This window comes from Capricornis sumatraensis, chromosome 10 (genome assembly GCF_032405125.1).
Source record: "Capricornis sumatraensis isolate serow.1 chromosome 10, serow.2, whole genome shotgun sequence".
NCBI lineage: Eukaryota > Metazoa > Chordata > Mammalia > Artiodactyla > Bovidae > Capricornis > Capricornis sumatraensis.
Genome location: NC_091078.1, coordinates 38,816,067 through 38,829,060, shown reverse-complemented (window position 1 = coordinate 38,829,060; position 12,994 = coordinate 38,816,067). Strand labels below are relative to the sequence as shown.

The following is a 12,994-nucleotide window of genomic DNA, read 5'->3' as shown; positions in this document are numbered from 1 at the left end:
TGTTGTATGTTTTGATTTTTTGGCCACAAGGTATATAGGATCTTAGCTCCCCAACCAGGGATCAAACCTGCACCCCCCTCACTGCAAGGTGAAGTCATAACCACTGGACCACAGGGAAGTCTCATAAACAATTTGTTCTGTCAGTGACTTTGTCTTTTCATTCTTTTATACTGTCTTTTTGCAGAGTAAAGTTTTAAATTTTAATAAAAACATTATTTTAGAAAAGATTACAATCTGGTCTTCTGTATACCCCAAGGGGGATGGAAATGGACCTCTGTGGTCCCCAACTCCATCATGCCTTACTCAGCCTGACCCCTGCCACCTGCCCACCCAGTACCCTCAGCTCCAACCCCACAGCACTGCATCTTGAGAAATAGTGGTGAGAAACAGTAACAGGCTTTAAAGGAAAGACTAGCACCCAAAGTATAGGATAGAGTATTTAGAACCCAAGTCCTGAAAGGAAAGGGCGAGCCATCACTCCTTCCCCCGCCATGTCCTTCCTCCCCTCCCCACGCCACATCCTCACACCCAAGCTCTGCCCTCAACATGGCAGCTGCAGACTCTCCTACAAAAACTGGCAAAAGATGAGCAGACCAAGGCATAACATTGTCCCAAACCTTAACACTAAACCATGTTACCAAATTCTCCTAGTTCCCATTTTCACCGCTCAATGACAATTTCTTCATTTGTCAGGATCTCACTGCTTTGACTCTGGGTTTGCAGAACAAAAAGCGGACACCTTGGAAAAGCCCCAGAGAATTTCAGCCGGAGGCCAAACTGCTTATTATCAGCAAGCAAGTGCACTCTGCCAAGCCCCACTCGTGTCCTTCCCCAGCACACGTGCACGCCTGGAGGCTTACCTATCCAGTAATGCCAGCAAGGTAAGGCGATCATACCAGACCTTAATCCACTTCCCAGGGAAGATGATAAACTTGTAAAACTGCTCTCGGTTAAACTTTCCTTGTGTGGAAGAAGAGGATGAGTCTTCCAGATCCCGACTCAGATGCTTTTGGATACCGAAAGAAAAAACAGAGAGAGGGTTTCACATAGACGTGTTACTGTCATAAAGTAAGCCTCCTGATTTAAACGTACCAAAAGCAGATGTTCAGATTCTGAAATGGAAACCAACATAGTCCATTTAAAAAAAAATGGGCACCCTAACAAAAGGATAATGATCAACAGAAAAGGTCTTTTTTTTTCCAGCTTTATTTTTTATACTGAGTATTATTGATTTACAATGTTCTGTGAGTTTCAGTTGTACAGCAAAGTGGTTTAGTTATACATATACACATATTCATTCTTTTCTGTATTCTTTTCCCTTATAGGTTATCACAGAATACCAAGTATAGTTCTCTAAGCTATACAGTAGATCCTTATTGCAGAAAAGGTCTTTTTTACCAATACATTTCAATGTCATTATGATGTGACATTAAAATTATGCTACTCATATCAAAATACTACTGTCAGGCCAGGAAACTGCCATGAAAGTAATTATTATGAAAGATCAGAATTCAAAAAAAGGCCTTAAACGACATAATCTTTGAAAGGTATGCCATTTAATGTAATACCCAGATAAATATTTAAATTTTTTTTAAGTAAAAAGATTTTCATCCACAGTATGTAGGTCCTTAGTGAAGCCCAATATAAGTAAGACCTGAAATATTTGTCAGAAAAAAATAATTAAACCAATAAAACAGAAACAGGTGGAGGAATTTAATCTCAGATTTAAAACATTTTCACCCCAAATTCATCTCTGACTGGATCTAATCTAGTGGAAAGGAATTCAATTTTGAAAAAAATTAGTCTCCATTCATTTGCTGAACAAATACTTAATGAGCCCCAGCGCCCTGCAGACCTTCTATTTCTAGTCTGTGGGGTTCCCTTTTTTTTTTGTAACTGTGGTTAAAAAAATACATAATTTAAAATTTATATCTTAACCACTTTGTATGTATGCATTTCAGTAGCAATAATATTCATATTATTATTCATGTTTTCATCTTGCAAAACTGAAACTCTGTCTACATTGAACACTAACTCCCCACTCTCCTCTACTTTCTGTCTCCAGGAATTTGACCCCTCTGGGTACCTCCTATAAGTGGAATTAAAGAGTATCATTCCTTTGTGACTGGCTTATTTCATTTATAATAATGATCTCAAGTTCTATCATGTTTCAGGTGTCAAATTTTTTTTTTTAGGGCTGAGTAAAATTTCATTTTATGGATAGACTACATTTTGTTTACTCACTCATCTGTCGACAGGCACTTGGGTTGCATCCACCTCTTGGTGGAATATTCACTATTCACAATCATGAATAACGCTATTGTGAACACACACATGCAAATATCTGTTGGATTCCCTGCATTAGGCTCTTTGAATATACACCAAAAAGTGGAATTGGTGGATTATGCTAGCTTGCATTTTTATTTGTTTGCTTTTGTCCTATATTTTTCCAAAAAGGATTTTCAGTAGGCTCTAATTTCCTGTAGGCTAAGCTGAAGCTCCAATACTTTGGCCACCTTATGCGAACAGCCGACTCATTGGAAAAGACCCTGATACTGCGAAATTTTGAAAGCAGAAGGAGAAGAGGGCAACAGAGGATGAGATGGGTGCAGGGCGTCACTGATTCAGTGGACATGAACCTGGGCAAACTCCAGGAGATGGTGAGTGACAGAGAAGTCTGGCGTGCTGCAGTCCACGGGGTCGCAAAGAGTCGGACACAACTTGGTGGCTGAAAAACAGCATAAGACGCAGAAGACCGAGAAGAAGGGCCAAGATAAGCTAAGGGAGGAGGACAGCATGGAAGAGCAGCCGTGGGGGCAGAGCTACCTTTCCGTGGCCTCATTCACTCCTCTCAGACTTACAAAGCAGAAGGTCATACTTGGGCACACTGCATACTTTTTCCTTAATTCACTGAAAGTCGCTGATGTCAGAACACCTGGCATGCATAAGGGCAACACATCTGCCTCACTGGAGACCACGTGGAACCCTCTTAGGAGGCTGACTTCCCCATCTCTCTGTTCCCAGCTGCTAATTCCCTGACAGCTATGGAGCATAGAGTTATTCAGACTATAAAATATTAACACAAAGAGCATTTCAAGGGAAAGCTGATCCATTGTGAAGGTAATATGCAGGTTGACAATATACAGGATGGATTGGGCTGTATTATTAGAAGTAAGTTGAGATTATAAGTGCTGCTTGTGTCTGGAATTTGACTCCAACAGAAAAGAGAGCCTCGAGGAAACTTTCTGCTGTCATGACAGTAAGAACAGCATCTTCTTTTAATGACAATGAACTTATGAAAGTCAAAGTGCTACTTGCTCAGTTGTGTCTGACTCTTTGTGACCCCATGGACTGCAGTGTGCCAGCTCCTCTGTCCCTGGAACTCTCCAGGCAAGGATACTGGAGTGGGCTGCCATTCCTTTCTCCAGGGGATCTTCCCGACACAGGGATCGAACCCGGGTCTCCCACACTGCAGTCAGATTCTTTACTATCTAAGCCACCAGGGAAGCCCAGTGAATTTGTAATTTAGAGTAAATCTTCCTCTCAAAAGAGATCCTTTCCCTTTATGCTCCATGAACTAAGACTGCAAGTAAGAAATAAAACACGTGTGCCAGCTGAGTAGGGTTTACCATTCTGTGATGTGGGAATTTAGCATGATGTATAAACATGTCAAGGATAAGCAACAGTGAAGCCGACAACATTCTTTTGAATAGTAAGAAAATACTCTCTTTTAGATAGTAGTTTTAGGGAAGGTCACTATAAAAAAAAATCACATGAAGACTATGTCTACATCTTTTGCAAAACTTATTAAATATTCTGGCATATTGAGCTATTTATTGCTGCTTAAATGAAAATAATCTCAGAATTTAATACAAAGAAAAAATGATTTGACTTCGGTGTTAGTTTGCTAGGGCTAACACAATGAAGGACCACAAACGGGGTGTCTTAGACAATAGAACTGTATTTCCCCCAAGCTACCTGAAAAAGTTCAAGAGTTCTGTAAAACTAATAAGAATTTTGATGATATTAACAATTAATACTGATTATTAAAGGCATAATTTTGCCACACATTATCATTAATCTTCAAAACCTCATAATAACTCTTCCACAGATGCAAACTACCACATACAGAATGGATGGGCAACAAGGTCCTACTGCACAGGGAAATATATTCAATATCCTGTGATAAACCATAATGGAAAAGAGTATGAAAAAGAAAACATATAACTGAATCACTTTCTGTACAGCAGAAATTAACACGACATTGTAAATCAACTATACGTCAACAAAAAACTTTAAATGAAAATTAAAAAAAAATAGTCTCTTCAAGAGTTCCATAACTAATAAGCATTTTGATGATATTAATAATGGCCCCTGAAGATAGCCTCTTCAATAAGTGGTGCTGGTAAAACTGGACTGCTATGTCCAAAATAATGAAATCAGAACACTACCTAATACCACACACACAGATAAACTCAAAATGGATTAAAGATCTAAGTGTAGGACCAGAAATTATAAAATTCTTGGAGGAAAACATAAGCAGAACACTCGATGACATAAATCAAAGCAAGATCTCCTATGACCCACCTCCTAGGGTAATGGAAATAAAAACAGAAATAAACAAGTGGGACCTAATCAAACTTAAAAGCTTTTGCACAGCAAAGGAAACTACAAAGAAGATGAAAGACAACCCTCAGAATGGCAGAAAATAATAGCAAAGGAAACAACTGACAAAGATTCATTTCCAAAATACACAAGCATCTCATGCAATTCAGTACCAGAAAAGCAAGCAACCCAATCGAAAAGTGGGTAAGGGACCTGAAGAGACATTTCTCCAAAGAAGACATACAGATGGCTAACAAACACATGAAAAGATGCTCAACATTGCTCATTATTAGAGAAATGCAAACCAAAACTACAATGAGATACCACCTCACACCGGTCAGAATGGCCGTCATTAAAAAGTCTACAAACAATAAATGCTGGAGAAGGTGTGGAGGCAAGGGAACCCTTTTGCATTACTGGAGAGAACAGAAACTGATACAGCCACTATGGAAGACGGTATGGAGATTCCTTTAAAAGCTAGGAATAAAACCACCATATGACCCAGCAATTCCACTCCTAGGCATATACCTGGAGGAAACCAAAATTGAAAGAGACACATGTATCCCAGTGTTCACTGCAGCACTGTTTACAATAGCTAGAACATGGAAGCAACCTAGATGTCCACCAACAGATGAATGGATAAAGAAGCTATGGTACATATACATAACGGAATATTACTCAGCCATAAAAAGGAATGCATATGATCAGTTCTAATGAGGTGGATGTACCTAGAGCCCATTATACAGAGTGAAGTAACTCAGAAAGAGAAATATAAATACTGTATACTGACACGTACATATGAAATCTAAAGAGAGGGCACTGATGAATTTATTTTCAGGGCAGCAACAGAAAAAGAGACATAGAGAACAGATCTCAGAACATGGTGGGGGAGGAGGGAGAAGGGGAGACGTATGGAGAGAGTAACATGGAAATTTCAATACTATATGTAAAATAGATGGCCAATGGGAATTTGCTGTGTGACTCAGGGAACTGAAACACAGGCTGAAGGCTCTGTGACAGGCTGAGGGGTAGGATGGGGGAGAGATGGAAGGGAGGTCCAGGAGGGAGGGGACATGGGTGTACCTATGGCTGATTCTTGTTGATGTATGACAGAAATCCACAAAATTCTATACAGCAATGACCCTTCAATTACATTTTTTTAATTTTTAAAAAAGAAACTAATTTTAAAAAGGGAAAAAAATAATTGCCCCTGATTCTTAAAAGTCTAACTCTGTCATATATTTTCTCTAATTCTCAAACTTCCCATAACTCCTCCACAGACGCAAACTATTACATATGGACTGAATGGAGAACAAGGTCCTACTGTATAGCACAGGAATCTATATTCAATATCCTATGATAAACCATAATGGAAAAGAATATATAAAGAATATATCTATACACGTAACTAAATCACTTTGCTCTACAGCAGAAATTAGCACAACATTGTAAATCAACTATACTTCGACAAAATTTTTTAAAATAAAAATAAAAGAGACAAAATAATGCTATCTTCAAGAGTCCCATAACTAATAAGCATTTTGATGATATTAATAATTGCTGCTGATTCTTAAAAGTATCACTATGCCATATATTACCTTTATTTCTCAAAACCTCACAGTTGTTGTTCAGTCACTAAGTCAAGTCGGACTCTTGAGACCCCATGGACTTTAGCCCACCAGGCTCCTCTATCCATGGGATTTCCCAGGAAAGAGTACTGGAGTGGGTTGCCCTTTCTATCTCCAGGAGATCTTCCCAACCCAGAGACTGAACCTGAGTCTCCAGAGTTCTTGCCTGGAGAATCCCATGGACACAGGAGCCTGGCAGGCTAGAGTCCACAGGGTCACAAAGAGTCAGACACAAATAAAGCAACTTAGCACACATGTATACCTACATAGAGTATAACTTAAAATCTTTTACAATTTTACTTAAAAATGTAGCTCAGCTGGTAAAGAATCCACCTGCAATGCAGGAGACCCCGGTTTGATTCCTGGGTCGGGAAGACCTGCTGGAGGAGGACATGGCAACCCACTCCAGTATTCTTACGTGGAGAATCCCCAAGGACAGAGGAGCCTGGCACGCTACAGTCCATGGGGTCGCAAAGAGTCACACATGACAGAGTGAGTAAACACAGTACAGCAGAAATAAGGACTCCAGAACAACATGTGGTCAGTTAGAAAGCAGCACAACATTTTTTCTGCACAGCTGAACAAGGGTGTGTAAATTACCATCAAGCTTCTTCTGAAAAAATCTAGTTAAGCAATCGTGAAATTGAATCTAAAACTATTATACTAAGTCCCCTACATACTAACCTTCAAGTTGTGAACTTTCAAAGATGTAAATGCATGTTCACATGTCCAGTCACGTAAGTTAGTTCATGTGCCTGGTGTACGTTGTCATGTGAGTGCATCCTCTACAAGTGGCTGTGCTTTTGTGTGCTTTACTGAACTGTACGGAGTACAGCAATATATGATCTATTTCAAGCCCAGGATGTCTGGAAGCCAGTGTAAAAGCAGCAGTGCTATAGCTGGTAAGCAGCACCAACTGCTGTGCTGCACTGCTGTACTTTTCAAACCTAGACGTCACTTTGCTGACAAAGGTCCATAGCGTCAAAGCTGTGGTTTTTCCAGTAGTCATGTATGGATGTGAGAGCCGGACCATAAGGATGGCTGAGTGCCAAAGAATTGATGCTTTTGAACTGTGGTGCTGGCTGACTCTCAAGACTCTCTTAAGAGCCCCTTGGACTACAAGGAGATTAAACCAGTCAATCCTAAAGGAAATCAACCCTGAATATTCATTGGAAGGACTGATGCTGAAGCTGAAGCTCCAATACTTGGACCACCTGATGCAAAGAGCCAACTCACTGGAAAAGACCCTGATGCTGGGTAAGACTGAGGTCAGGAGGGGAAGGGGGTAACCAGAGGATGTAATGGTTAGATGGCATCACCGATTCAATGAACATGAATTCTGAGCAAACTTGGGGAGATAGAGATGGATATGAAAGCACTGCAGTCCATGGAGTTGCAAAGAGTAGGACGTGACTGAGCGACTGAACAAAAACTGTACTTTTCAAGGTACTACACTGTAAGATTAAAAATGTTACCCTTATTTTTGTACTTATTTGTTTTTTATATACTATTTGTGTGGAAAATATTACAAACTTATTGTAGTACAGTACTGTATAGCCAATTGTGTTAGTTGGGTGCCTAGGCTAACTGTTGCGCTAATGAACAAATTGGACTTAACAAACATACTCTCAGAACAGAACACATTTGTATATACGGGACTTACTGTATTTCTTTTTGTAGGCGAGATTCTCTAGAAGAAATCAAAACATGGTCAGGAAGAAGGTAAGCAGAGCAGTAAAGAAATGTTACACAAACTTGACAGTATCCCATCTATAGCCCTCTTCTTTCAATCTGCACCTACTGGAATCCACCTTCCTTCAAGGTCTAGCCCAAGCGTCCTTTCTTCTAAGGCGCCTTCTCCATAGCCATTCCCCAAAACGCCCTGATAGAATGTGTAGCTCTAAGTTCATGGTTGTATGTCTTTCCTCCCATGTTCTTTTTGAATTCTTTGCTCTGTGTCTTACAGGGTCTCATTAAAAGTGAAGTAATATGTGAATGAACATCAGTAAGTTAATCTCTCGGTAAAATAATGGAAAGAGGCATCTTTTAAGTGCTTGATGATCATGTCATTTGTTCCATGAATAAACTCTCTCTTCAGGCCAAGATTCTCTTTCAAAATTTCTGCATGCCTAAATTATAAGGCCATAATAAATTAATAAATATCTAGATACTTTCCAAACCCTGCAGCGAGAAAAAGCCATTTCAATCTAGTGAGGTTTCATGGAATTTGTGCAACTCAGCAACAAAAGATCAATGTAAATCAATTTCTAATACACTGGAAGAACAATCAAGACTAATAACCCATTAGCATCAGTGAAAAGGTATTATCTAAATGGTATGTTATCTAAATGGTCTCTTTTTACATTCGTCCAGTAAACTACCATGAAGTGATGTAACCACAACCCTTGTCCATTCAGGACAAGACTGGACTAATTCTGATAGAGAAACCAACCTGGAAACAGGTTTCAGGACCCCTGCTTCTGGAACATTCACCAACAGTGATGCTGGGACTTACCCGTGGGGTTTCTGACTGGGTCCTCCGAGCCACCATCAGTAACAGCTGTTGTTGAAGAGCACTGACTGCAGGGTCCCCAGAAGATGGATCTTGACTCTCAGAAGTCGTGGTACTGGAGGAGCTAATCTGCAAGTCTCTGAGGATGGGCAAAACAAACACTTTGATTACCCCGAAGTACTGGAAATCAGCTATTTATTACACCCAGACACAAGGACAGCATGGGTCCTTAATTCAGGTTGCAAGTAAGTTTTTTCCACCTTGCATGAGCAGGTCCTCTTCCATCTCTAAGAATTTTCCACAGATTGTTGTGATCCACAGAGTCAAACACCTTAGTGTAGTTAATGAAGCAGAAGTAGATGTTTTTCTGTATTTCCTTGCTTTTCTCTATGATCCAACGAATGTTGGCAATTTGATCTCTGGTTCCTCTGCCTTTTCTCAATCCAGTTTGTACACTAGAAGTTCTTGGTTCATGTACTGCTGAAGCCTAGCTTGAAGGATTCTGAGCCTAACGTTACTAGCATGTGAAATGAGTGCAACGGTACAGTAGTTAGAACATTCTTTGGCATTGCCCTTCTTTGGGATCGGAATGAAAACTGAGCTTTTCCAGTCCTGTGGCCACTGCTGGGAAAGACTGAAGGCAAAAGGAGAAGAGGGCAGCAGAGGATGAGATGGTTAGATAGCATCACCAACTCAATGGACTTGAATTTGAGCAAACTCAGTGAAGAACAGGGAAGCCTGGCATGCTACAGTCCATGGGGTTACAAAGAGTTCGACACCACTTAGAGACTGAACAACAATAACAGTGAGTGTTCTAAGTTGACATTCGCATGTGCCATGCTACCTTCAGCAAGAAGGGCAGTCATCTGGCACACATTGAAGTAACTCAGGTTGTCCAGAGATATCGGGTGCCGTGGGATAAGCAGGTGGACACGTGGTGTTCTAGAGACAATGATCTCAATTTTCTATATATTTAGTGGAAGGGGAGGTGGTAGCAACAGTCACCAGCTTCATATTTTGCACAAACAATAAACAGTGAGCTGGATCGTTCCCAAGACCCTGATCAGGAGGAAACAGCGATGATCTAACACCTCTGCTACCTCCTTCACCCCCAACACTGTCTGCACCTCCTCCTCACCCCCACCTCCACCCAAAGCAACGAGAGTACGGAGCAGAGCAAAGAAATGCCTCAGGTAGTTGTAAAAGAGGACATTAATAAGCTAGCTGTGATCTGTATCTAAAGAACTGTATTGTTGTTAATTGCATATAAACTGACAGGACTAAAATTAATAGAACTCTTTAAGCAAACTCAAGCTTGGCATTTTCCCTTTGGCTCAGAAAGCAACAAGCAGAATATACTTCTGCACCTGCTTTTCTAGCAGGGCACCCATAACTTTGAGGAGATAATCGGTTGCCTCACCTACAGCCATTTCTAACAGAATTCCTGCTCATGGAACCCTAGTTTTATTCAATCATCCAAGACTGTACACTCCAGAACAGACGAGGTCCCTCCCTGACCCCTGGAGTAAGTCCTGGTCACTTCATGCCCATCATGGGAACTCCATTCACTCCGGCCAGTCCTGGTTTTGGCAGAGGAGTGTCACACTACTCTAAGAGGCCACCATGGAACACAGGGGTGGCGGCCACAGATAAGGATGCTCACAGGCAAGTTTCTCTACTATTTTTCAGTTTTTAAAAAATTCATTTATTTTTGAAGTGTAGTTGATTTACAATACGGTATTAATTTCAGGTGTACAGCAAAGCAATTCAGTTATATAGGGCTTCCCAGGTGGCTCAGTGGTAAAGAATCTGCCCACAGTGCATGAGACCCGGGTTCGATCCCTGAGTTGGGAAGATCCTCTGGAGAAGGAAATGGCAACCCACTCCAGTATTCTTATCTAGGAAATCCCGTGGACAGAGGAGCCTCAAGAGCTGTAGTCAATAGGTTGCAAAAGAGTCAGACATGACTTAGCAACTAAACAACAACAACAAATATGTGTATGTTCTTTTTAGATTCTTTTCCCATATAGGTTATTAAAAAATATTGAGTAGAGGTCCCTGTGCTATACAGTCAGTCCTTGTTGCTTATCTATTTTATACATAGTACTAGGTATATATTAATCCCAAACTCCTAATTTATCCCCACCACAGTCTTCCCCTTTGGTTACCAGAAGTTTGCTTTCTATGTCTGTGAATCTGTTTCTGTTTCACAAATAAACCCATTTGTACAATTTTTTTAGATGCCACATATACATGACATTATATGACATTTGTCTTTCCATGTATGACTTACTTCACTCAGTGTGACAATCTCTAGGTCCATCCAGCTTGCTGCAAATGGCGTTATTTTGCTCTTTTTTATGGCTGAGTGGTAATGTCTTCTGATTTCTAGTCTCATGTTTCAGTACAACGTCTCTGACAAGTTCTTTAGATATTTCTTTTTCCCAACTCCCTACTACTGTATTCATGAACAGACAAATACTCTCCAGGAACGGTGTTTAAAATACATCCACTATTCTCACATGCACGTGCACAAAGACACAGATTTCTCTACAGTTTTGAAACATGATTTATGATTATTTGACGACACATTCAATAAAGGCCTCCTTGTAAAGAACCACTTAGGAAATATTGTATGTTAACACCGGGGCTTGAGAAATGAGTCACATGGGATAAGTACATGGATTTTGAAAACTTAAAAATCCTATCCTTCTATTATGTGGATGATTGTTCCATAAACGGTCCTTTTGCTTCCTGTCCATATTGTCGGTGTAGTGTCTGTCACCGATAGAGAAAAAAAGTTGCATGTATAAAAACAATGTTCATTCAAACCTTTGCACTTTGTCTAGAAACCTCTGAGGACTACACTCCTGTCATCTCATAGCTAAATACAATAGAATTGGAAAGATCTTGTTAATACAGATTCAGAGAAACCCCAAACTCAGCAAATGCCAAAGCTTCACTAAACCCAAAAGATTAATCTGACTTCACTGTAGGTAATGTAGGTGACGACTATGAACAGCCAGGGGCAGGATGGAGATGTGAGAAAATCTAGACAGTGTACAGCGCCCTCTGTTGCCAACTGAGATGAACTACGAACAGACTATTGGGTAACGTGTTCACAGTTTATTCAGAGCAACTTTCCTTCTGCCAGGAAACATGGTCCAAAAGAAAGTGCTGAATTTGTTGCATATTGCTTAGCATGCTTCTGATGGCAAAATAGAAATAACAATAGATAACATTATTTTTCTTGTGAAAGCCATTTAAAAACCTTATGTAAAAATCTAGGGTTTGGTTTTCTTTTCAAAATCTTTTGGATGAGTTCTAGAATTAAACAGAACTAGGGTGGTGCAATGGCAACCCACTCCAGTACTCTCGCCTGGAAAATCCCATGGATGGAGGAGCCTGGTGGGCTGCAGTCCAGGGGCTCGCGAAGAGTCAGACACAATTGAATGACTTCACTTTCAATTTTCAGTTTCATGCATTAGAGAAGGAAATGGCAACCCACTCCAGTGCTCTTGCCTGGAGAACCCCAGGGACGGGGGAGCCTGGTGGGCTGCTGTCTCTGGGGTCGCACAGAGTCGGACACGACTGAAGCGACTCAGCAGCAGCAGGGTGGTGCCACTGGTGAAGAATCTACCTGCTAACACAGGATATGCAAGAACCATGGGTTCAACCCCTGGGTTGGGAAGATCCCTGCAAGGAGGAAATGGCAACCCACTCCGGTATCTTTGCCTAAGAAATCCCATGGACAGAGGAGCCCAGTGACCCTATGAACAAGAGACGTCCACGGGGTCACAAAGAGTCGGACATGACGGGGCAACTAAGCACGCACACCCAGGTTTAAATTATTGCTCTGCTATGTACAGTCTGTGACTATAAGTACGTTGACGTCCTACCTCAAATCCGCCTATAAATAAGATCCTACTGTGCAGAACAAGAAACTATACTCAGTAGCCTCTGATAAACCATAATGGAAAAGAATATGAAAAAGAGTGCATATGTAAGTATAATTGAAACACTTTGCTATACGGCAGAAATTAACACATCATTATAAATCAGCTATAATTCAGTAGAATAATTTTTTAAAATCCTCACCTATAAGGTAGGGATGATGTCTTGCTCATAGAAATTGCTGTAAGAATTAAAGCAGACTGGGTGTGGTGCTTCTCATATATTAATCGCTTAATAACTATACCTTTAATAACCTTCTTATTTCCTTCTATTGATGTAAGACCTGACTTTGCAC

The 12,994-nt window shown here is 40.5% G+C and overlaps 1 protein-coding gene across 1 annotated transcript in view; it reads right to left on the bottom strand.

Moving 5' to 3' along the window:
- Positions 1–12,994, bottom strand: part of PCNX2 (pecanex 2) — a 306,992-nt gene that overhangs the window by 241,338 nt on the left and 52,660 nt on the right. Inside the window, exons 9-10 of the mRNA XM_068982673.1 lie at positions 8,749–8,884; positions 861–1,006 (exon numbers count right to left, since the gene is read on the bottom strand). Of these exons, the coding sequence (XP_068838774.1) occupies positions 861–1,006; positions 8,749–8,884 (282 nt within the window). The remainder of the gene's footprint in view (positions 1–860; positions 1,007–8,748; positions 8,885–12,994) is intronic.